The sequence below is a fragment of the Heliangelus exortis genome, chromosome 20 (assembly GCF_036169615.1).
Source record: "Heliangelus exortis chromosome 20, bHelExo1.hap1, whole genome shotgun sequence".
Classification (NCBI taxonomy): domain Eukaryota; kingdom Metazoa; phylum Chordata; class Aves; order Apodiformes; family Trochilidae; genus Heliangelus; species Heliangelus exortis.
The window spans coordinates 3,273,761-3,298,915 of NC_092441.1; the positions used below are offsets into that span (position 1 = coordinate 3,273,761).

Here is a 25,155-nt window from a genome sequence, read left to right on the forward strand (position 1 = left end):
TTTAAGTATTTGACCACCAGTTCACTGACATATGGATTAAGTACTAAACAATTTTACAAATAACGTTAGGACCCAATCTTTAATGCAGGACAGATCTGCTACCTCAGGCAAAATTTTATAAGATACTCAAAGAAAAATAAGACAGTTACTAAAGCCCCAGCTCATTTTGCATTCCAGAGGAGTCCGTGATAGAATCAATTAGTAAGTTTAATTACTCTTTTAAGAAAACACACACAAAACCAAGACCCTGGAACAACATAAGCCTTCCCAGACCAATTACCTATGTTAAATTAAGGCATTAGAATTCTTCCATATGTCTTCTCAAAACAAAATGAGTGGGTGGATATGATCCTTTGGTGAAAATGCATTCATTTCAAGCAACTCCAGGGCCCTATATCTGATGTTATTTGTGTTTGATAAGAAGATCTATCATAACGTCTGCATCAGACACACACTGGGGATGGGTGAGGAGTCAAATACTTAAATAGAATTTTGTCTTCCCTTACCTCCATTTATATCTAATGCACTATCATCTTTACAAACAACATAATATTAAAAAAAAAACAAAAAGGACAAGCAAAAAAAACAGGGAACCTTCCACTCAAGACCCACCTGCATCTCACAATCCGCCCGAAGATTCAGTTCTTCGCAGCATTCCCTGGATACCCTCAAGAAGATATAATCCTTTGTTTTCTCCTCAATAGCTGCTTCATAGACCTTCTCTTTGGTTCCTTGGGTCTGTGCTGACTTCTCTTTAGTGGCAGGCAATAAATAAACAGCATTGACTTTGGTCATCACCAGTCGTCCAGCCAAAGTGTCCTCCGAAAGCGTTTCAGTGAGTTTGAAGCGACCAAAAAGTTGTCCATTTTGGGCATACTTTGCACCTCCAGAAACACCAGTGAGCATGAAGCTTGCTACAATCTGCAATTGCACTTTTATGTTGAACCTAAGTGAGAAAGCATCAAGTCAGGGCAGAAAAATGCTCTCCGAGTCAGAAATTTCATGCATTCCAAGTGCAGGCTCCCTGCCTTGCATTCTGAGAGATGAACAGGGCAAGCCAAGCTGGCCCTTTGCAAGTATGGAGTTGTTGGTTTACACTTTATGTTTATAGCTTATAAAACATATATTCAAAACAATCAATATCTGTGAAGCTTAAAAATAGAATCCTAACAATACAGGATCAAACACCAGGTTTTCTGAGACCAAAAGCAATTTGGAGTGATTCAGAGTTGCTGTGCATGTCCCAAAGCAGTGAAAATTATTGTTTAAACAGTTCTGAAGCTTATTTTAGGTATTCAAAGAGAGAAGTGCAGAGAGAGGAAGATCCCTATTTATTTCATGTAAATAAAATTTCATGCATTTATTTCAGCTATTTCCAGGCTGCACACCAGACAGTGATCTACATCTTCAAAGGTAAATGATATTATACCTGTAATTCAGAGGAGTTTATTAAAATGCCTCAAAAACATTCATTTTCTTGTAACACTTTTCATATTCATACTGGATTTATTCGATGTGTTCATCTTCTATTTCCTATTTAAAACTATAAACTGGTAATTTATCATTTAAGCCCTGCAGTGTCAAAAAGCATACAAATAAAATCCAGCATTTCCGTTCTCTTGGAAATTAAACACCTACCAAGCCCAACTCTTTTTTTTTTTTTTTTTTTTTTCCTATGTGGCAAACCACAGTTTTGCACAAAAACTGCAAGTTTGCCACCTTGTGGTTGCTTCTTCACACAGTTGGACCCCTAAATCCCATGGAAAAATTCACCTTCCAAAAACAAGAGATGTCTTCCTGCTGAACACAGGTTTGTTGGTTCATCAGGAGCACTAAAAGTTACTCCCTAAACTGGGATTAAAGCAGTCCCTAAAAAGCAGGAGCTTCAGGGAGCACACAAGAGTCAAGGGTCTTCCTTCCTATTCCCACAAGTGCTAAGCAGAAACTTGATTCAAGACAAGTGCTTCACACCCCCAAAGCAGCTCAGCAAGTAAGCAACAGGAAAAGCAGTGCCTATCATGTTCAGATGCTTGGTAAAATGCTATATAAAATGCTATATAAAATATTCAAAGTGGTAATTGAGAGTTTGGCATTATTAGTAAGACATAATTACATGCTATTGGGAATTTATTTTGTTAAAACTTTCCTGAACTTGGATGCCTTTGCTACTGAACATGCATCAGCTCACTCCCAAAATTCAGATTTGTAAAAATGTGCTGGAAAATGGTATTATTGCTGTTCTGAGACAGCACAAGCTTTATGATTAATGGGAATCTAAAGTTTAGAGATTATCAAGCAATTGAGTAAACTGACACCTTCTGGCAAACTGTTAAACTACAAAATCCTCTTAAGGATTAGCTGTAAACATAAGGTCCTCCTTTCATCCATTCCTCCCTCTTGCTTTGCAGATTTATACAAAACAGGGTTGGTTTTTTTTCTGTTTCCTTCTAAGCACTCTGAAATCCCAGCCTAATTGCCCTGTTACTGAAACCAGCTAAAAAATAAGTCTGTTACTCATAGTGAAAAACACAGAAATTAAAGGAAGACTTCATAAATCATTAATCCATCCAGTCTCAGTGCAAACAATAAATTCCTCAAAGGCAAATCAACCCCTCCTGAACAAAGCCCCACGTAACACTTGCACATGCTGCACTTTTCCTCTTAAATTTATACCTGCAGAGTACAGAGTGTGCAGTGTGACACTGACCTATATATTGATAACTACAAGGCACAGTCATGACAAAAGCAAACCTCTTTTCCATCAAGGCCAGTATTTTGTTTTTACAGCCTTGAGAATAAATCTGTAATTCTGGTAGTGAACAGTTTACTGCAGGGAAGGAGCTATTTGTCTCCTCACACACAATTTAATGTTTGTAAAAAAACACCCAGTAAGTCCTAGCCACTGACAATTATATTCTGATTTTCTTTTGGATGTGCAAGAGAGAAAGGAAGAATTTTTAAAATATCAACAGATGTATGTAAGGCAAAACTTTCCAAAACTCAAACAAATATCAAGATCAGTTTTGTTTTTTCTCATAGAGTATGTCTGCATTTGGAAAATTAGACAGTCCATTTTGTGATGTACTCATATGGAATAATTTTTCTAAATGCCTCTTGAAATATTAGAATAAACATGATTTAAAGTGAAGTTCTTTGAGACTATCCAGAATGATCTGCTTTATAATTGACTTCAACTGACTTCACTGCAACCTTCATCCAATACTTTTCAGCAATTTCACTCAGGTGATCCCATCTAAGGTTTGAAACAGTATTTTCCTACAAAATGAGAAATCAACCTTCTTAAAACCCAGCAATTCACTCCAAGCTGAACTGCAGACATCCAGTCTTGTCAGAAGAGGCCAGGTCTACAACCCTACTACTTTTACCATACACAAACCCATCAGTGAGTAGCAGCTCAAATACTCACTCATGGCACCACTTCAGAGGGATTACAACCCACTTGCTTTTTTGTACTTCTGGGCCCATTTCTAGGTTTGCAACCCTGACACTTCACTAGAGAATACCAAGTGTGTGATCTTGGCCACAGAGGATCAGAAAAGTGTGCTACTTTGAGCCTTGTTGCAATAAAGTGGGTCAGCTACAAGATCAAAAGAGTAACTCTGCCATCAACACTATCAAAACAGAAAATTTCAAGAACATTATTAAAACTTACTTTTATTAATCTACTAGAGAAAAAAAAGAAGAGCAGTAACATCACTGCACCAAATTTTCCAAAGGGGAAACATTACCCACAGAATACACTTCTTTCATTTCTACAGTCATGCTGCTCTTTCATTTCCTATGGGGCATGGAAGTGTAATTCTTAATGTGAAAATTCACTCAGTAAAAATACTGTTTCCTTTCAGACCATATTTCATAATGCTTACTTTAAACTCACTTTTGTTTCCCAAATCCTTAGAAAAATCAACCTGATCATTAATATGCATGATGGAGATTATTCCTGCACAATGAAAACAGTGTTGAAGAGTGATTCCTCTGTATGTCAGATTCCAGCTCAAGAGCAGAGCACAGCAGAGATGAAAGATATGAAGAAAAATAGTTCAAATATACTGCCCTTTATCTGAGATCCAAAGAAGAAACTGAATCATTTTCCTGCTTTAAAAACACTAGAAATACAACTACTCCTAGTATTTTCTTCCCAGCTTCTGGTGGGGTGATTCAGCTGAACCTATGGAGCTCCTGGACAACTTTGCCTTAAATAGATATTTCTGATTTGGAACTTAGGTAACTGATTTTTTTTTTTTTTCTATCAAATTAGCTTAAAAGGAAGTTATCTCTTTTTAACTTTCCATTCTGAGTAGTGCAACACTTTCAAACTCTTTTGTATCACATAAGTGCAGGCAAAATTTTTAGCCACAAATATCAAACTACAGAAAAAAAAGGACCCAAGAGAATCTATACATGGGAAGCTCACATCTTTTCTGTAACCCTGCATTTGTTCATGTAACTAATGCAGTTGAGAAATGTATGCAGGATCTAAAGATATTACACAAGAAAACAACCAAAAAATGTGTGCTACATGCTTTTTACTAGGAACTTTTATTCAGAAGCTGGTTTTCAGTCTATTTAAAGAACAAATGCAACAAATTCAGCTGCCATATCATCACAAGATCAGAGTCTGATCCACCCACAATTCAACCTTTTTCTTAAAAAAAAAAAAAAATAAATGTATATATATATATACATATTTAACACTCCCTCTAAGAATCTTATGTAAAGATATTACTTTGCTATAAGTTACTTCCACCAAGGAACAAAAAATAAGTCTCCTACTGTTAGTGTCTTTTTGTAGAGAGCCCAAAAAATAACTATTACCCAGACATTAAGAAAACATTGTACAACAGCTGCTTAGTGCCTCCCACCATAAGCACAGACTGACAGATATAATTTGTTTTAAAGGAGTATCAGTAATTTCCATTTCTTAAGTGCAAGTGACCTTAATCCAAAGTTACTATTTCCAGATTCGGATTCAACAAGAAACAGGAAGACTTTCCATCTTAAACAATCCTGGAAGTTTAATGAAAAATGAACAGCTTCATGAAAAATGAACAGTTTAATGAAAAATGAACAGGACAACAAGCAACATCTAAGAAGTATTTTTATAAAGGATTCACTTACTTGCTGACTTCCTTATACTGTGCGATTTCCTCTATATACAGGAGGTCATGTAGCCGTGACTGATAGTTGGTCTTGGTCAATGATTTGTCCAGCACAGACTGTGTAAATAGCTGGTCAGCAGACAGAGGGATTTGGTATCTGGTAAGAAGGCTCTTCTCCAATTCAGTAGTTTCATTAGGCTCAAATTCTACAATAGTCTTAGAAGTAGAATCCCAACGCTTCGCTGTGGTTAGGAGCTGTTGCCGAGCGTGCATCAGGTATTCAAGATCTGGGTGTAGGTAACAGGGGAAAGGAAATAAGTTCTAACACCACTTTTGTTAACAAACAAACAAAAACCAACACAAAAAATCCCACTGCTAAAAATTCAACCATTAGATAATGAAATAAATGTAGGTAAGAGTCTCTTCTGCCTATGACAGCTTTAGTACGTTCACTGCTAGTAATTACCACCCCTACTTCTCAGTTGTACACAGAGAACAAGCAGGCTCTCAAATAATACCAGAAAATAAATATTCTATAGAGAGCAAATAGCATGAATACAGACAAACAAGGAAAGCAATTTTAATAATTGCAAACAACTTTGAAGGACTTGTCATCATAATATGCTTTTCAAAGCCTAATGGCAACATCATCTCATTTCAAAAATACAAAGCAGTGAAGAACCTTATAATATATACTATAAAACATAGAAAGTAATAAAAAAGGTTGATAAACCAGCTGGTTTTGCAAAATTGGGAAGGCCTTTAAAAAAATCTGTGGTAGCATAATACATGTATTCTGCAGAGTTGCATTATATATATAGAGTTAGTTTGCTAGGTAAAACTTTAAAAATGTAACCTAACATGATAGAAGGTTAGAAAATTAAGATGAAACTAATTTTTAGCACACCCTAATTTTAGGGATGACATAGTTTAAATGAGAAACAGAAGACCCAGCACTGTCTACATCCACATAAAATACATCCAATAATGCCAAAAAAACACTATGACAACAGTGCATCGGTTAACAGAATTGCAGTTAAATTGCAGAGATTAAAATATTTGCCATTTACAGTGAAGCTAGGATATTTTAACATATTATCTCCAAGTAAGATTTAAGACAGGTATCCAGGATATAACACCAACGCTGAAAAAATGTGCAGAAAAGAGGTTTTCAAATTCAAGTGAACACTTAACATCATCTTGTCTGTCTTTATTCTGAAGAGAAGGAAAACAGCTTTTTAGCAAAAGAAATCTCAGTTCAGTTTGGCTATTACTCCAGGAATGTAGTTTATCTTACTGGTTAATCATATGTGTTCACAAAGAAGCCACATTTAAGTATCTACCTTGAGCCTGAACCACATAAGTAGATACAGTTGCATGGCAAGAAGTCCATGTTTGTGTGGCTCACCTCTTGGAAACCATCTCACCATAAATGAGATGATTTCCCTCAATACTAACCATGCCTCAGATCACATCAGCTCAGTGATGAAGCTGGCACTGAGCTCCTGCTTGCTAGAAAGACAACCATTTAATTCCCAATACTAGAAAGGCTTCCACAGGAAGCCTGACATAAACAGTTCCAGGCACAGACTGCACATATGGTGACCCTCTCATAAAAAAAGTGTTTTGTATTTTCTCTCCACTCTCTTTTTCTGTAGCAAATAAAATTTCAAAATGCATAATGGAGGCTCTTCCATTCAAATATTTTAATGTTGACCTTTCTTTCCTGTCTAGATATCTAGACAGGGCCCTGAATTACATACAAACATAGAGACCTCAGGCAGCTTTCTGTCTGAAAAGCACCTCCAAGAGACACCAATCCATCTCTACCAAAAGCAAAAGGAACCACAGAATCCAAACCACATCCAGCATAGTTACCCCTTTCTCTTGCCTCCTTACACACTTCTTACACTACCTTAGCAAAAAGCCCAGGATTTTGTACTTACATTTTATTGTAAAGAACCTAGCACTCTTTTCACTCAAAAGAAGTATCAGTAACAACCTGCTTGAAGGCTACAGTGTCCCTCCCCACACAAAGCAACATGTGAGAAGGAAGTGTCTGTAACTAATGCTGGAGAGTTCAGACTTGAACTGACTGTTCTTTGTATCACTCTCAGTGGTTTAAACCAAAAAAAAAAAAAAAAAAACAAAAACCCAAGACCATAGATTGGCCTGACAGCAGCTCTGACTCTGCAAATAAACCATGGCTTGGTTTGCTTGATCTTAAACAGGTTTACAATAAAAGGCCACCCCTTCTCCACAAGCTCAATGTCTTAGGAAGCCTGTCAGCTGTGATTACCCACATTGTTATATGGAAACCATGTAATAGCTCCTGAAAAGACCACAGGCTTGCTCCTGAGCCTAGTTTCTCATTCACAATGCAATATTCTCTGCTTCAAGAGACATTAAGACTTGTACTGTCTTCCTGCTCTTGGCTACAAGTACTTGGGTCATCTGGAAAGATAAGTTCATGATCTTTGGTATTTGCTATTTACAGCTTCTTTTAGTTAACATTGCAAATGTTGACCTGTTATATGAAAATAAAGGCCAAGAATAGAAAGCTGCTGTTTTCTTAGCTTCATCTTTTATCTTTCTTCTTCTTCTTACTCACATCCCAGTGCTACAATTCTGTTTCTTCAGTGTTCGTATCTCTCAGTTTTTCACAAAAAAATCACCATACATTATCCCACCCCCTTGCTTGCTGCCAAGTAACAGTGACCTATATTTAGCTCTCAATCTTTTAAGATATATCAAAGCACTTCCTGCTTATTTGCACGTCTTCAAATATCTTTAAGTTTGTTGGCATCATTCTGATAATTGCATTATTTCAGGTCTGGACTGAGAGGCACGGGTGGATTTCATAAGCAGAATACAACCCTTAAAGTAACACGTAGTTGATCTTTCTTCTTACTTGAACACCCACAAAAATATAGTTACACTTTTTTGACATTCTCAATATTCAGGTCAACTGCAATTCATTGAGTTACAATCCCATATTTTGCCTCTTGTTTTTGACCACCCAAGTCAGATACAGCAAAGGGATTAAAAAAAAAAAAAGAAAACCAACTTCTAAGACAGTCTGCTTTAATTAATGAATGAATTAGCAGGTGTATTCTTATAAAGCAACACTTCATCACAGTAAAAGAAATTCTTTTGCTGTTCGGTCCAGAAACATGAAAGAGAAAAAGGACATGAAAGATTTTCACTGTTCAAAACCAATAAATTTTAATACATTACCTTCAGTTGAAGCAGCATCAATCATTACTCGTTGCATGAGGACAGGTTCTAATCCAAAATCAAACACAACAGTTTGACGAAAAGTTCCAAAGATTTCTGTGTTAAAGGCTATACTGACTTTGTATATATAATGATCTATTCCATTCTGGACCATCTTTCCTCCTATCCATTCCTGACAGTTTTCTGGAACTTCCTGTGATACCTGGGTAGTGCTGTCTCCAGCAGATATTGCAACAATACTAAAATGTGGCCGATGGGCATCATAAAGCAATGCCACTCGATACAGCATTCTTGCAGGCTATAAAAAAAAAATGCAAAGGTTGAAATAATAGGGTGGTGGAAAACCAAAATAATTTCAGGAATACCTTCATTTGCAGCTAGATAAAGAGAACTTAGAAGAATGGTCAACTTCTCAGAGCAGGTACAAGTCCTGCCTGCTCTCCAGAAATTTGGGGAGCTGATATATAGTTGTCATAACAATGAACAGAGAGAACATAACAGAGATGCTGGTAGGAAGTGCCTCTGTTTTAAAAAGAATTATGCAATTGAAATGTTAATCCCAAAAGGCTACAAGCTACATTCCAGTTATTATTGACTCACTTTCAAAAGATAAGTACTCCTACCTTACAAGTGAGAGCAAATGTCCATGTCTGATGAGACCTTTTGGTGGTGACAGTTACAGATAGCTCAGGATTATGTTCTACTCTCACTCCTTCTACACTTTCACTAAGCTGGATTAAAAGAAAAAGAAGATAACATTACATTTGTACAGACAGTATCAAAATAAAAACATTCAGGAAAAGGTAGCATTATTTTAGCATAAAAAGGAAATACTGGTTTCCTAGATAGTGCAGGATTGATGGAAGTCCTGCTTAGGAATTAATGAAAATATGCAAATTCAGAGAGACAAGCAAGCCAAATATACTGGACCATATATTTTTTTGTCCCTTGAAGGAAAATTAACTACAGGAATTGATTTTCAAAAGCCAACTTCCTTGTAAATATTTAAAGTAGAACATGATTTCATTTGGAAGGAAGGATCTGGACACAATGACGCCCAAAGACTCTATTTCCAGAAGACTCCACCCAGATTTCACAGACACCAGTTAAATACTAGAGACACCAGGAAACCAGAATTAGGCCTTCTACTCATTAATGCATTTTACATAAAGTCCACTCTTCCCAGATTTGAATCAACAACAGATGGACAGAAAACTCCTTAGGGTCAGTGGTTGAATGCTGCAAAAACATTCTTTGGAATACCAAACAACTGCTAAGTTTGATCATATCCATACCCCACACTCATTGGTATTTTAACTTTTTAGAACTTGGCTGTTCTTCATACAAGTGCCTGCAGCTGCAGGCAAAGAAAAGGACCCATGCACAAACAAGAGTATTCTCTACTAAGTCATGAAAGCTCTGCTGTTTATTGTTCTCCACTTTAAAAAGTTCTGCCATCTAGTCAAGGAACTGGAACAATACCACAAGACTTGGCTGACCCAGCCTGCACTGGGAGTAGTAAACACACAAAATGGACAAGCTGTGATTAACCCTGAAGCTATAATTCACCAATTCCACTGAATTTCTGACAAAAACAAGCACATTTGCAGAAGTCAGCCTAAGTCTCTGGTATCTTTGCAAAGTAGCAGGATGGAAAGGGGAGCAAATCAATTGGACAATTTGTTGGTAAGGAGTGATTCGACCAGCTCAGATAATAAGGGCCAAAAACAAGCTTATCATGTTGTAAATATGAGCACAGAGGGAAATAGTGTTATTTTTCTTACCACTTTCTCAGGAGATAATGAATTCATCCATTTCTCAATCAAGGTTTCCATGTAACTGCCTGAACACTGCTTGTTTTCCTTCTGCTGTTTCAGCCTGATCAAGCGGGAAGCGTATCGCTTCTGCCATTCTGTCAGCTCTTCCTGGGAATGTGCTGAAGTACACTGAGCCCCATACCTGCAGATTCCTTGCTCTAAAAATCTACATAAAATAGAAAAAACTTATTATGCCTTGAGTTTTTGGTTTCCAATTAAAAAAAAAAAAAAAAAAAAAAAAAAGCAATCGATCAAAATTCTACTTTTAAAGCCAGAAGAACATTCTTTAAGTCTCTCTCACAGAACTGAAGGCAGTTTGGCTCACATTAATTATTTTGGAAATATAAACAGGTCCACAGGATGGAGTGAGAGAGGTGGCAGTCTCCCTTATTGAAAATTCTAGAAAAGTGTATCAAACCTCTTTGAAACATTGGGGCACACAGGTTGCCTTAAGAAATTTTCATCTTTGAAGAAGAGAGAATTAAGTGTTTGTACAGCAATTAACACAGTGAGAAGATGGACTATCCCTGCAATGTCTAGGCACTATGTTAATATCAATAAAATACCCTAAATCAGAGCAAGGTGGAGATACAGCATAGTTTCCTCCAATAGTTACATTATTAGCTGATAAATACACATTCAGAAGTTTTTCCTGGAGCAACAGTGACATCACGTGGTCCTTTCTACCAAATACACCTACACAGAAAGCATCTCCCTAAGAAAAAGTTTTATCTTCTTTGCAAAGGGCCTGCCTATCAGTCAAAAAAAGATCTATTTTTGCAGAGGTTAAGGATTTGTTGAAGAGGTACATTTTTCTTTTAATGGCATGTGCTAATGCATCCAAATTAATGATATTCCAAGCACCTGTACAGAATTTTATCATTTGAGTTCTCAGAATTCATTGCAAGTGTGGGCAAATGTCTTCATCACTTGAGAATTAGTTTTATAATTAAATTTTCTGTCACAAGTATAAAACACGAGGCAGTAGCTGCATTTTTATCATTTGACAAAACTGAAGCACTTTAAAAACTGATGACAAAATGAAGAACAAAATGGGGAGAGGGGGTAAGTTCTGAAGTAACTAAGAAAGAGCTGGATATACAGAATAAACATCAGGGCAGGAGGCTGTTTGGTTTGTTTGTTTTGCATAAGGAGGCTATAAGTAATTAGTGTAATTTATTATAAATAAGGCCAGGCAAACTGATCTTTATTCAGGATATTAAGTTTATAGAAACTCTGTAAACATAACTGTATTGGAATTTCATGTGGATATCTGTGTATATATATATATATATTAAGTACTCTTCCTACAGTGATAAGCTACAGCAAAAACCAGAAAGGATGCACCAAGGCTAAATTAATAAAACAAGTCAGGACAGCACATCATTGATGAAGAAAACAGAAGGAGAGCAGTGACTGAACAATGTTTCCATAGTAAATGCATTATGTAATGTAACATGAATTAGAATGTGACCTTTGAGCTACATGACAATAACAAGGATCACCTGATGATAAAAATCTTCCAGCAAAAGTACCTGCAGGGCTAGGCCACACTTTTCTCAGTGGGTATAATTTGATTTACCATACACATTTCCTTTTAGAAAAAATTTAGGTATTTAAAGGTTTGTGTGTCCAACTTAGTTATGAGCATGATATAGAACACAGTGTTACTGAAGACATTCTCAAGCTATGTTCCTCAGTATATTTTAAACCCAAATATTTTTCTTGACAGTGAATTTCAATGTTGTTACTGTAAATTTTTAAATTCACCACTGCATTAGAATGTTAAAATACAATTATGATTCTCATAGACCAAAGTAAACAGAGAGCAAGCATAAAAAATTGTTGACCTGCTCCTATAAGCTACAGATCAGCTTTAGAGTCAAGAGGCTTTCCTTTTCATTAACAGGAACCCATGTTACTTTAAAATTTGTCATCATTATGCATTTTCAAAGTTTTTATTGTCCATATTTTTAAGAGGCATCTTTTTTCCTCATGTTTAGTTTCTCATTAATACCTCCTGCAAGTCCATAGCTTCATTACCTAGAATAAATACACTGTACACCTACTGCTTTACAGCATACAAGGGAAAAACAAAGCACAGCTTCAAAAATTCATATGCAGCACCTGCAACTGCCTCCTTATAAGGAAAGAAAATCTTTAGTCCATGGTCAGAATGACACTGTTCATAAGGATTTGCTGAGTAAGGCACATCTTTCTCAGCATAAGAGTTCACAGCATGCATAAAGCTACTAACAGCTCCAGGGGAATAATGTTTCAGAGCAATGGTTGGAAATGTGGTATAGATGTTACTCAACAGAAAATCATCATGAGCTAAAAAAATGTAAATATCTCCTTTATAAAAACTGCTGAATGTGCACTAGATATGATAAAAGTCAACATGAGTTGATAAGATTTAGTGTGTCTAGAAAATAATGCCAGAAGTAACCCAAATTCAACAATTCAGTCACATCTTTTTAAAAGTAGGTCAGATTCCTGCTCATACTTTTAGAATAATTTATTTGCATCATTTACATATAAGGCAGAATCAAGTGCATAATGATGGCTCCTCCCCACATAAATTAATACAATTTTATGTAAGTAATGTCAATTAACAACACAAACTACAAGCAATACTGACTGAAAAAGACAAGGAAAAACTCCAAGCCTCTGAATCTTCAGCAGGGCAATTCACCTCTGTGTATTTGAGCTTAGAGAAAGTGGAAATAATGAGATCTGGAGGGAAATTCTACAAACACTTTTTTTAATGTGAGGACAAAGCCCATCTATCAAGAAAGCCCATTTATCTGAAGGCCTGTACCCTTTCTGCTGTCACAGCACACTTTTGCTGTGCTAGCAGTGTTTTCTGTGGGAACTCTGCACACCTTTGAAATTAGACAAATTAGAAAAGAGAAGAGAAAAAGACAGATGTTGACCTGTTTCTAAAAAAAATGGTCCTCACACCACTCTCTTATGAAAACAGAGCTAGTGATTCATTGTATGGTGATTCTGGATAAACTGACACTTCCAAAAATCTGTCAATGAATCGACTCCTGTTCAAACAAGCACCTTCATTTTCCTGACCTCTTAATCATCCTGTCAGCAGCTGAACAGTGGAGAAATGTTATGATCCCTTGGAGAGCATTGATATAAAGCAATGACTTTACCTTTTACACAGTGTATATTCTTCACTGCTTGTGACTCCCCTGGGTGGTGGACGGAACTGCCACCCATCCCGGGACCCTGCAGAGGATCAAGATTTCAGTTACTTCTCATATTTACAGCTATTTCTGAGTCAGACAGGTACTGTCTAGGCAACCAAGTATCTTCAACATCAACCCAAAGCAAAATTATACACCAGAAATTAATTTTCAATCCCTAACAAAGTCATTTAGAACAAGGGTCTGAAGGTTGTGAAGGCAAGCTTCAAACAATTTGCGGAACAGAGCTAAATCAGAGCCTGCTCCTTGACCAATAATGAGAAATTCTGCCCCCAAATTCAGTCAGTGATAGTTCTACTCTAATCCCCAAGGCTCACAATAGTAAAGCCCCTTTTTTGGTTTCTGGCTACTATGCAGTGCTGAGCATTCAGCAGAATCCAAGCCTTCCCATTGCAAAATGAAGCAGCTTTAGAGTTGAGTTACATACCTTCTTCTAAATCTTCTACATGATAACCTGATGGTACTTTACCAGCTGCCTACAATCATATTAAAAAAAAACACAGTTATAAAGGAACACAAAACAATTTCATCAACACGAACTGTTCTGGCTTCTTTGCGATCAAAATGTTTTTTAGAACAACCAATATAAAAATATTAATCAAAGGTCTGAAATCACTTCCAGTCAACAAACATGAATTTCATAACAACCTAAGAACTGGACTGCAGCTGTTGATAAAAGAAATTCCGACAAGAACATTCAGTGCACTCATTGTTAAAAGAAAATTTTAGAGATTTTTGCAAGACTAAATTCTACCCTGTGATTGCTTTAATGTGGACTGTGAAGTTTTTAAAATCTGAAGTCTAAACCGTATTGAGATGTCTTTCAGCATTGAATCTACATTAAAAATAAAGCTCAAATCAATGACAAAGCACAAGAAGAAAAAAGAGTGGCAATCCAATCAACAGACATGACAGTTAACCTGAAATACAAAAAAAAAAGGTGACTGAGAGGGCACTTATATTTGTTAACCAGTTTCTTTCACGTTTATTACTTCAGAATCATTTCCAGCAGAGAAAAATACAATAATAAATAATGCAGATCTAGATGCTTTGAATTCTTTCTCCTCACTACTTCAAGACAGTCAACAACCTATTAGCATCTTTTTCTATTTTCTCACATGTCACAAAAGATGGTGATGAAAGGCCCTTGAACAGGTAGGTGATAAAGACAGACAGCCCAGCAGAAACAATAATGTTTGAACCAGTATGTTCACAGTGAGCCCAGATCTCCTGGGACACATGAAAACAAACCATTCAATTGTTTCAGGTACTGCTCATTATTTTCCCAATAATATGCTCATTATTACCTCTGTTTCAGCAAGAAGTGTTTTCAGTCGTGTCAGATCTTTAGTTACCATCCCGTTCTGGGGAGAGAAAGAACATTGCTACATCAAACACAGAAAAAACCTTCATGTGCATTAAACCACAGCAACAAAGTTCATTTCCCCCTGCACAACCAAGGAGAAGGGCAAGAAGGACAAATAAATTCAACTTACAATGCACAATTCTAAACGACATAGTGTGGAACACTGAGCAAACTTTATGGGGAAAAAGGGAATTTTATACTGGAGTTACAGGACAAGGCAGGAGAGGAGCATATGCAGAACAAGTTGGGGAAAAAAAAATCTTCTGGAGTTTAACTGCTACTCAAGATAAATATTACCAGCTACAATACTTCTTGACTGTTATCTCCAGAATAGTCACCATCATGCAGAGTAGTGCTGGGGGGAATACAGCCCCACAGACAAGGGCTCAGGAGATTTATGTTCTACTAGCAGCTTGACTGCCAGCCTGCTGGGTCACCTTAGGGAAATCACCATGCCTCAGTTTCCCATCTCCAGTATTCCCATCTCCACATTGCCTTCACAGAGCCCTTTGTAAGGTACCAATGAAAAGCACAATATGTGAGCCATGTGGTTACTGAAATGCTCTGGCTCTAAAGAAATTGTGATGGATTCATTTCTTCATAGGGGTCTGCCTTCCAGGGTTCTAATTCCTACAGTTTCATGACTCTTTCTGCTCTGATGTAGATAGAATATATAATTTTTGGAGTTCTCACTGAAAAGCAAAGATTAGCCATGTAGGTAAAAATAACTGCAGACTGAACTTCTCTGAAATGCATAGCTAAGTGTAACAATTTCACACTCATGTAAGACAAGGCTTTCATTAAAGGAACTCAGAACTGTGGCTTTTATTTCAATATTATCTTGCAGAAATGTAACTAAGTGCTACTACTATTTGTCAGACTTCTCCACATTTTGACTGTGCTGCTGAGCAGCAGAAATTACTCTCTTTGCTGAAGACTTATGCAACAATTCTCACATTTAAGCTTTTCTCAAAATGATTTTTCACTTCTTCAGCAGAAAGGCTGCAAATTGAACCTGTTGAGCTGAGCTGTACTAGAGCATAAAAACCATAGGAATAATCATTCTCTGAAGTCACTGGGCAGGAAACTGGATGAATTCCAACTCTTCAATAAATTCATTCCACAACTTCGTTTCATTTCTTCTCTCAGACAATGATAGAAGTCAGTACACCGGTTGCTGGTTTTAATGTGCCTGCTGAAAACAACTGTGTCTAACAACTGAACCTTGTGCAAATCTCTCAGACTGCTGTGGAACACCACTCTGGAATTACATACCAAGTTACCTTTATCTGCACAACAGCCCAAAACAAGGGCAATGCACATTTCCTGCAATAAGCAGCTTTAGGCTATTATACTGATTTTTTTCTGAAGGCAAGTCTCCTCCAACCTCACCAGCAATTTTTCAGTTAAACGTTTTTTCATTAGAAAACACCACTTAAAAGCAAAAGAAAACTTCTTTATGTGAAACATAGCCAATGGCAGGGGCAGTGCAGGAGGGAATTCAGGATATACACCAGACAGACCAACAGAACAGCCTCTCAAAAACAATCCACTGATTAAATTAAGCACCAAGATAGAGGAGACACGATCCAATTTCAAGGTAATAGACCTTCCTACAACAGTTTCTGATGTCATTTACACGTTCCTTATGGTGTCACCAGAGCTGCTCTTGTTTGGGGGATGACAAAAAAAGGGCCCTTCTCTTTGGAGACATTTATGCCCCTGATTTTCCCCATATGAGTAGTCACATAAAAATCTGACCAATGACTTACATGTATGGGGTTAAAAGCAACTTTTAAAAGTTTTGATAGTTCAAGGATAAAATACTAGCTGTGAACTCAAACCTTTATCTTCATCTTGAAATACCAAACTTTTTTTTTTTCCTGAAGAGCTCTTCATGCTCTTTCACAACTTATCATGGGCTTGTTGTTTAAAAGTCCTATCAATACTTTTTCAGCTTGAATCACTAAGCTTCCTGAAGTACATACAAATTGTTGTTGGGTGCAATTTTTAAAACTTAAGCATAAGTTTGAGATTTACATTATTCTAGTTAATCACACAAATATGCAAATTTATTGTGCATTCCCCATGGCTTTAGATCCAATAACAAAAAAAAAAATCTCAAAATCCTAGCAAGTCTGAAGCAGCAGTCTAAGTATCCTGATGATATATGTGTGGCCATATACTCATCTTCTTTTCCACACAAAACATTTTGGTTGCAACCTGCCAGTCAACCATATGTTCAGAAGTTTGTCATTAAACACAATTTAAAAAAAAAAAAAAAAAAAAAAAAGGAAATGCAAAACTGCTTTTTAAATTCTGTGGATTGGAGCAAACCCACTTACCAGTGATTCACCCATCAGTGATTTGGAAAGAACATTAGACACAATTTGCAGCTTCCCTTTAAGATGCATGCAGCAGAGCACTGCACGGAAAGATCCATCTCCCTTGGCCAGCCCCTCTCCCAGCACTGCAACACAAAGCAGCAGCTATCAGCTTCATCACTGTGGACATTTAAATAAAATATATACAGTTCCCCATCACCTTGAACACAAAAACAAAGCCTGAGACTTGGGTTGATTTCATGGCTTCTTGAGAAGACAATTTTGGATGTACAGGAAGTATTACCTGCTCTTGTCTAATATTAAGTTGAAACTTGCCTCTCACCATCTAAGAAATGCTGTGCCCAAGCTCGAAAAAGGTTTTAATGTTTACATGCTGAAATAGACAAAAATTAAATATGGGAAGGGTACATTCAAAGATCTGACACAGACACAAAGAACCTCCTCTCCACAGAAAGGGGAAGGAAAAAAAAAAAAAAAAGCAACCAGCAACCTCTCAGTAACACAAACATGCTCAGGAAGATCCATTCATGCTCACAGAAAGCATGCCCTGTGGTTTCCAAATATAGCCAACCTCCTCGTGGCCAATTCCTGCTACTTTAAAAGGGCTTTTATTCACTTACACTGTAAAGTGCAGGATATAGGAACGATTGTTTCAGTCCAGAAATTTACAGGCTCCATGTAACAGAAAACTTTCCTAATGCCTTCTAGCACTGGATCAGATAGCTTGCCAAACAGACACTTCCATTGACACTTCCAACAGTGAAAGGATTTATTTCATGATATAGACATGCAGGAATAACACTTAATCATATATATTACCTGTCCAGAAATGCCATAGTGACTAAAAAGCTAGTAAGCTAAGCATGGGCATTGAAAAGAAGGCTGGAGGGTTGTTTAAAATTACAGAATTGTAATATATATTTGGCTGTTTTTGCAGACAACATCAACATCTGTGTTTATAGTGCTACTCATGCAGATGCAAACAGCTCCTGCTAGTGCTAATGGGATTTTTACATTCACCACAACTCCAGGATTACATCTCAGAATAATAAATCAAGACTCCTCACTCAACAGGCGTTGGCATCGTTAACAGAAATTGCATGAAAGACTGAAGCAAAAAAACAGTCCCACAAAACATTTACACAAAAACAACCAGACACCTCTTCAAAACCTAATGGTAACTAAATCCTGTTTATAAAGGGCCTCAAAGATTAGTCTGAATTCACCACTCCTATGATACTGACCACAGTTCCAAAAATAGAGCTTGCTTCCCAAAGCAGAAGCAGCAGTGCTAGAAATAGCTTTAACATGTCTGACAGTTTACTATTTTAACCACAAAGATTAGATATCCAATTATGATATTTCCTATTATTAACTGCACAGTATTACCAAGCTAAAACACACAGTTACACATAAAAAAACTACAACATTTTAAACAGCATCTTTTGTTAAAGATTTCTGGAATAATTTAATAGTCTGTAAGTTATAATTCCTTGTAAGAGTGCAAGTAGTATACTATAAAGAACTTGTATTTTTCCAGCTCTCCCAAAGTGTGCTTCTCATTCAGGTTAAAATAAAATCCTGCCATATATATATGAAACATGACAAGTCTTGTAAAAAGACAAACAGCAGCTTGAATAAAACTTAGTCTAGTAAAAAAATTGTGAGTATCTAGGACGTGTATCAGGTAGTCCACACTAAGGTTGTTTCTTCCCAAGGATATTTCAACCATAAAACCAAAACTTAAGACTTTTCATTATTAAAAATGCAGATATTCTGTCAGATGTTGGCCTACAATTGCTAAGAGAACATCATGGGGAACCACAACCAAGTATCATTGGTTCATTCACATAATCATAAAAATAAGGGGTGTGGATACAAATATATATCTATATATACACACCCCACAGTTATATATACATACATAAATATGGCACTGCTAAGTTGAAAAACATCCTCAGTTTTAGATCTGGAAAAATATTTGCAGAACATCCTGGCAGGGACTAAGGAAATTAACTTTAAACAGGACACTATTTCTTTCTTTGTCACTGATATACATTTGACAGCTGTTTTCTCTACTTCATTTTAAAATAGAGATCAGTGCTCTTACTCCACCCACTTTGATGCCTGTCCAGTGATAAAAACACAGCTAACAGGACAGTTCCTTGGAGATACTGACATGCCAAGCTTTCACAGATGAATGTCACCCATCTACCACTGTGACAACCCCATCAGACCTCATCAATGAAAGCACTACTCCTTGAACAGCATTCTCCCTCCTACCTCCTTTACCCATCATTCATCTTTCCATATGTCTCTTTTTCACTTTTATTTGCCACCATGAAAGACAACTGTGAGGTTAGTCAGAATATGACAGCCTTGGCATACATCAGTGGCCAAAAGAAGCAGCTTTAAAAAAAAAAATCTAGACTATTTTAAGAATGGTATTGATTAAGCAATTTTCAGTGTTTTAAAACTTGTTAAACTTTAAATTTACACCTACAAAAAGCAAGTGTACTTTTTCTCTGTTGTTTCTGTGGACCTTCTGCAGGCTGCAGAGCCCCACACGTTCCCCAGCCCATGACCTCACCTGTCAGTGAGGACAGATGTATTTTTAAAAAACAAAAACAAATCAAAAACCTCCAAACAAACCAAAACCACACAAAACCACAAAGGAACATTTAAAGATCATTATTGCTAGAACAGAAATGTCAAAATAGTGTATCACACAAACTGTGGTTTGAGGAAACTTCCTTTAAAATTCAAGAGCAGTTAAGGAACTAAAAACTTAGTTTTTTCTTTACAAATCTAACTGATAAGCTCTGACCCAATGCTTACCAAACTCAGCAGAGTTCTCAGTGAATCACTTGAATTATACATGAGTAACAGAGCATAAGCAGAAATGGTTAATTCCTTTCAAAATAACCCCACAGAAGGAGGCAATGAAACATGGAAGTCTCAGTTTCAATGTGACATTATGTACTTTCAGAAGCTTTAAAAAAATCAGAACAAGTATAAGTGGATAATCTTGATTTTCTCTGAATCAAGCCCTAAAATGCAAACTAAAATATCCACTATGCCCCTAGGAAGAAATCCTTCATTTGTATATTAAGATATCTATTAACCAAACAGCACTGCTGTGGTACTTGAACATGAGTTACAAAATAGTGAGATTTCTCAAAAAAAAAAAAAAAAAAAAGAAAAAAAAGTAGAAAAAGGATTATAAAGCAGATACATAATTTTAACAAGGAAAAAAAACACAACTTTGTTAGCAAACTAACAAAACAGAGCATCTGTTCTAAGAAGTCAGACGACTGCAATTGATAACACTATATAATAAAAAAAAGAAATAAGCATACCATGCCTACAGTCTTCATCTGCTTGCCCATACTTTTTCTGAAAGGTAAAACACAAAAAGTTTAAAAATAGCATTATTCCAGTTAGCATAAACAACTACATGATTGAATTACAAGTTTAAGAATCCATTACCTTGTCTTTTCTTGGGTGGAACATGTAAAGAACAGTCACATGCCAAATATAATGAGTTCTTAGAAAGCATTTTTTTTTCTCAAATTCTCAGCAAATGGACACTTGAAAAGAGGAACATGAATGGGCAAAGGTATGTGCTTATATATGTGTCTGTAGATGGCTCACAACATCTAGGAAAAACTAAAAAAATTTATTTCTTTTCTAGCTGCTGTCATTTTTTTTAAACTTGCACTAATATGGTGCTGTTGAAATTGGTATAATATGTATTTTAATTTACTCTGTTTTATCAGTGGTGATTTCATGAATTACCTCATTTTTAAAAAACAAGCAGAAAAATTTGGAATTACTTTTTTAGCAATAAGCTTTAAGTATCTATGCAATTCAAGTCTTTAATACAAAGATTTTGATTACAAGTGTTTTTCAACACTGTGATAACTTTCACTAAGATGAACACCCAGACAGGTGCCTCACAAGATTTTCAGAGGCATCCAGGTCAGAAATGTATTGAATACTGCTAAGCACCTATCTGCACATTGGCCTATGTTAATAATCTTGAGAACTGAAGTTCTGTAGTAACACAACTTCAACCAAAATATATATATATGCATATATATATATTTTTGTTATTTCTCTCTTCCCCTGAGGAGCCATAAGATGGGTCACACATTAATTTCAGAAGTTTCCCAATTCTTGTTTTGCACATTTGAATAGTCCAGTTCAGGTACTTATTTAGAGAATGCTTTAAAATGCTCCCTAATCATATGGGCAAAGTTTATTTTAAAGCTGCCAAGCAAGGTCTTACATCTCAGACAACCTTTTCCCACTTAGCCTGAAACTGTTCTTACCCAATATACGAAGACCTGTAAATCTGTAATAGCATTTCCAAAACAGAAAGGTAAGGGAAAGCACAGATTCATTAAGCAGCTTTGGGGTTTAATCTTCAGCACTGTAATGCCCTTTCATTTATGAAAGTGTAAGTCTGATGCTTGAAAGGAAGGACAAAAATTTGGCAATGGGATGCCCCATAACTCAGTGTAATGCCTCTTGCCTCGGATTTACAAACCTTTACAAAGACTTCAGTTTTCACATTTCCATTAAAAATTTACCAAAGCTTGAAAGTTACATCTTTCACCAGATATCCTCTGGGCTAGCAATGAAAAACTAGTATATAAGCAAATATATCACAAGTAATGTTAGGCCTATGGAAATGGAGCTAAACTGGGCATGAACCAGCTACCTGAATCCTGCAATTTCTCAGCTTTCTGTTTTTTTATTGTTTAGATTTCCAACTTTAATTTCATGCTCTTTATAACCAAAGCATGGAATTCAGTGTAACTGTACCAACTTAAAAAAAAACAAACAGATCAGGGAAAACTACAAGCCTCATATATGCTGATTATGGCATTATGCAGCAAACCAACATGGCAATCACAAGCAAACTCTGCATTTTATTGAAATCTCAGTGGTAGAAGATATTTGATTGTTCTTTCCAGTTCACTGGGTGCTGTTAAAGAGTGACACTCACAAGTTGTAAGAAGGAAGCAATTCTATAGAGCAGAGTCTCGATTTTGATGCGGTCGATTTCTGCCTGGCATGGCTCCGGGAGGTGAGCTGGGGGGTACTGGCTGAGGGAAAGGAGAGCCTCTGTGCAATGCTTCACTGCCACTTCATAATCCTGCTGCTTAAGGGATTCACATGCTTGTTCACATGACTTCTCTGGTCTTCTGTCTGCCATGACTCAGGGACAGAAATCCTAAAGTGGGGGCAGAGGGGATGATAAAATGTTGGTTAGCTGTGTAATAGAATCATAGAATCACAGAATGGGCTGGGTTGGAAGGGACCTCAGAGATCATCAAGTCCAACCCTTGCTCCACTCCCCCCATGGTTCCCAGCCCATGGCACTGAGTGCCACATCCAGGCTCTTTTGAAATATCTCCAGGGATGGAGAATCCACCCCTTCCCTGGGCAGCCCATTCCAATGGCTGAGCACCCTCTCCATAAAGAAATTCTTTCTAATGTCCAACCTAAACCTCCCCTGGCACAACTTGAGACCTCTTGTGTCCTCTTGTCTTGCTGAGAGTTGCCTGGGAAAAGAGCCCAACCCCCCCTGGCTCCAACCTCCTTTCAGGGAGTTGGAGAGAGTGATGAGGTCTCCCCTGAGCCTCCTCTTCTCCAGCCTCAACACCCCCAGCTCCCTCAGCCTCTCCTCATAGGATCTGTGCTCAAGTCCCTTCACCAGCCCAGGTGAAATGCCACTGACAAATTTGCCAACCAACTTCAGTTCCCACCTCAAGGTGCTGCTGTATCATATCCCCTTCATTTGATGCCAGTCCCATTTCCTATCCCAAACTTTCTCACTGAGCTCTTTCCCAGTCTTTCCTCCATCACTCCCAGCTCTCGATTTGGTTCTAATTCAAGAAGGTCTTTAAGCCTGTGACTGATTTCAAGAACCTAAGTAGTGGTTTCAAATTTTCAAGCCAGCATGGATTTAAGCACTCAGAGAAGCTTTTGGGTCTCCTCTGGCAACATGATCTTGGCTCTGGAAATAATACAACTCATCCATCAACTGCTCCTCTCCAGACCTGCAGCCATTCTCTCCAAAGACACCTTTCTCTTCCCTCCACATCTTCCCTGCTCTCAGGGGAAGCAGCCAGGTGAAGTACAAAGTGGCTGGAGAAGGATCAATGAGAAGGAACCACTTGTCTCTTCCTTCTCTTGGTTTATTTCCATTTATGTCTCAGAAAGCCTAGATACTTCTGCCACACCAACACCTTCTTTAAAAACTTTAAATTGAGTATTTTAGGGGGGAAAAAAATGAAACAGCTGTAATAAAAATCTGTATAAAAGACAGACAGCATCTGCCAACAAACTGAGACAAACAGTTATCCACAATCTGAACCACCACCAGCAAAGAATTTGTATAATCCCTGTCTACATTCTCCCTTCACTGACATAATATTTAAACATATGAGATACATCCCTGGAGACACTGGACTTTAAAGATGACTTCACAAAAATGTGTTCTGATAACTGGAGGAGGACAAAAATGCAAGTTCTTGTGATTATTTATCAACTATTGTTTCCAATAACTGTCTTTAGCCCACTCTAAAAATTCACCACTAAAAACTTCCTTTATACTTGATTTTTAAGTTTTTAACCAAACAAGGTAAAGTTACTTCAAGAAGTTTATGTGAAGGTCAAATAAATGCCTTTTTCTTATATGAAAAATAACTCACTGTCACATTTTTCTCACTAACACATGCCTAAGCCAATATACTGGAGAAAATTAAGAAAGACTTTTCATTATAGGGCAGTTCTGTGTTCCCTCCCATCCTTAAAATTTTATTTTCAGTATCAACAAAGAACATAAACAAACATTGATGTTGCAAGACAGTTTTGACTTAAACCACTTTCCCTTTTACAACATTTATATAGAAGTTTCTTGTGTACAACAACATATCTTCCCAAAAATGAAGGAACACAACCATGAACACATTGCCAGTCACCCTGATAAAAACCTGTTGCATATGCCTCTTTTTTTAATAATTACCTTGCAAAACAACACCTCTTTCATGCTGATATTTTATTTTCTGCCAAAAAGAATTCTACCAGAATAGGAAGAAGCAAGTAGGTTTTGCATTTTCATACATGACTATAGTGATGGAATATTCTAAGAACATTCAAGGCACTCAGCTGGATCACTTAAGCACATATTTTCAATTACATAAATGTTATGTATTCTTAAGCTGTTTATGCAAGGATCCTTACCAGATACAACTAAAAATGGCATTATTTCCATTTCACTAATATTTTAGGCCAGGGTGAATTTTACATCTCTAGGATTTGCTTCAGCAGTAGTACCAGAGTTAATTGATGGTTTTCTCGTGTACATTTTGTTTTCCACTTATGGAACTGAAAAGAGAGGATTTCATGAACTCTGCTGTACTTGTGATTTCCTCACTTCCTGGCTGACACAGAACCAAAATTCCTTTGATTTAAGGTCTCAGCAGAGCTTCTGTGTGTTTACTCCTGCAGACATGTTTATACACAGATCCTACCCTAACTGACCTGGCCAGCATCATTGGGAAGCTTCATTATCCAGCCCTTCTTCTCCAACATGGCACCATGCAGAAGAAAAACATCTTTATTTATCAGTTATCTAGTGCTGGCTGTTTTGATAAGCACTGAACTCATCTGTTTGAGAAGTGGTGGCCAACTGTACTGCAATTTCTTTGGTCAATTTGAAGACTTTGAGAGCACTTCAGAGGACATCACTGACCCTGAGCAATAAAGAGTGGATGAAGTTAAACTTCCACTATGTGGACAACATATGGAAAATAACACTCTGATTTCACTTCAGTTCCATTCCTATGGACATGCAGACACAAAGATGCACATTTGATGGGCATTTGTACTTCAGACTCCAGTCCAGGTGCTTCTTGAAGGCACTTGACTATTCCTGCTGACTTTAAAAACCCATGGCTCCTACTTTTGGTCTCCTGAGCTGTGCCTAAATTAGCACCTGAGACAGCTTTCTTGAACTTGAATTAGAACCATGCT

The 25,155-nt window shown here is 37.0% G+C and overlaps 1 protein-coding gene across 5 annotated transcripts in view; it reads right to left on the bottom strand.

The window, feature by feature from the left end:
• Positions 1 to 25,155, bottom strand: part of HELZ (helicase with zinc finger) — an 81,725-nt gene that overhangs the window by 43,596 nt on the left and 12,974 nt on the right. For all 5 annotated transcript variants that reach the window (XM_071764525.1, XM_071764526.1, XM_071764522.1 and 2 more), the window contains exons 2-12: positions 22,121 to 22,348; positions 20,466 to 20,502; positions 17,107 to 17,231; positions 14,703 to 14,759; positions 13,823 to 13,871; positions 13,342 to 13,417; positions 10,142 to 10,340; positions 8,981 to 9,088; positions 8,358 to 8,655; positions 5,140 to 5,407; positions 613 to 946 (exon numbers count right to left, since the gene is read on the bottom strand). In XM_071764525.1, the coding sequence (XP_071620626.1) occupies positions 613 to 946; positions 5,140 to 5,407; positions 8,358 to 8,655; positions 8,981 to 9,088; positions 10,142 to 10,340; positions 13,342 to 13,417; positions 13,823 to 13,871; positions 14,703 to 14,759; positions 17,107 to 17,231; positions 20,466 to 20,502; positions 22,121 to 22,330 (1,761 nt within the window). In that variant the 5' untranslated portion in view covers positions 22,331 to 22,348. The remainder of the gene's footprint in view (positions 1 to 612; positions 947 to 5,139; positions 5,408 to 8,357; positions 8,656 to 8,980; positions 9,089 to 10,141; positions 10,341 to 13,341; positions 13,418 to 13,822; positions 13,872 to 14,702; positions 14,760 to 17,106; positions 17,232 to 20,465; positions 20,503 to 22,120; positions 22,349 to 25,155) is intronic.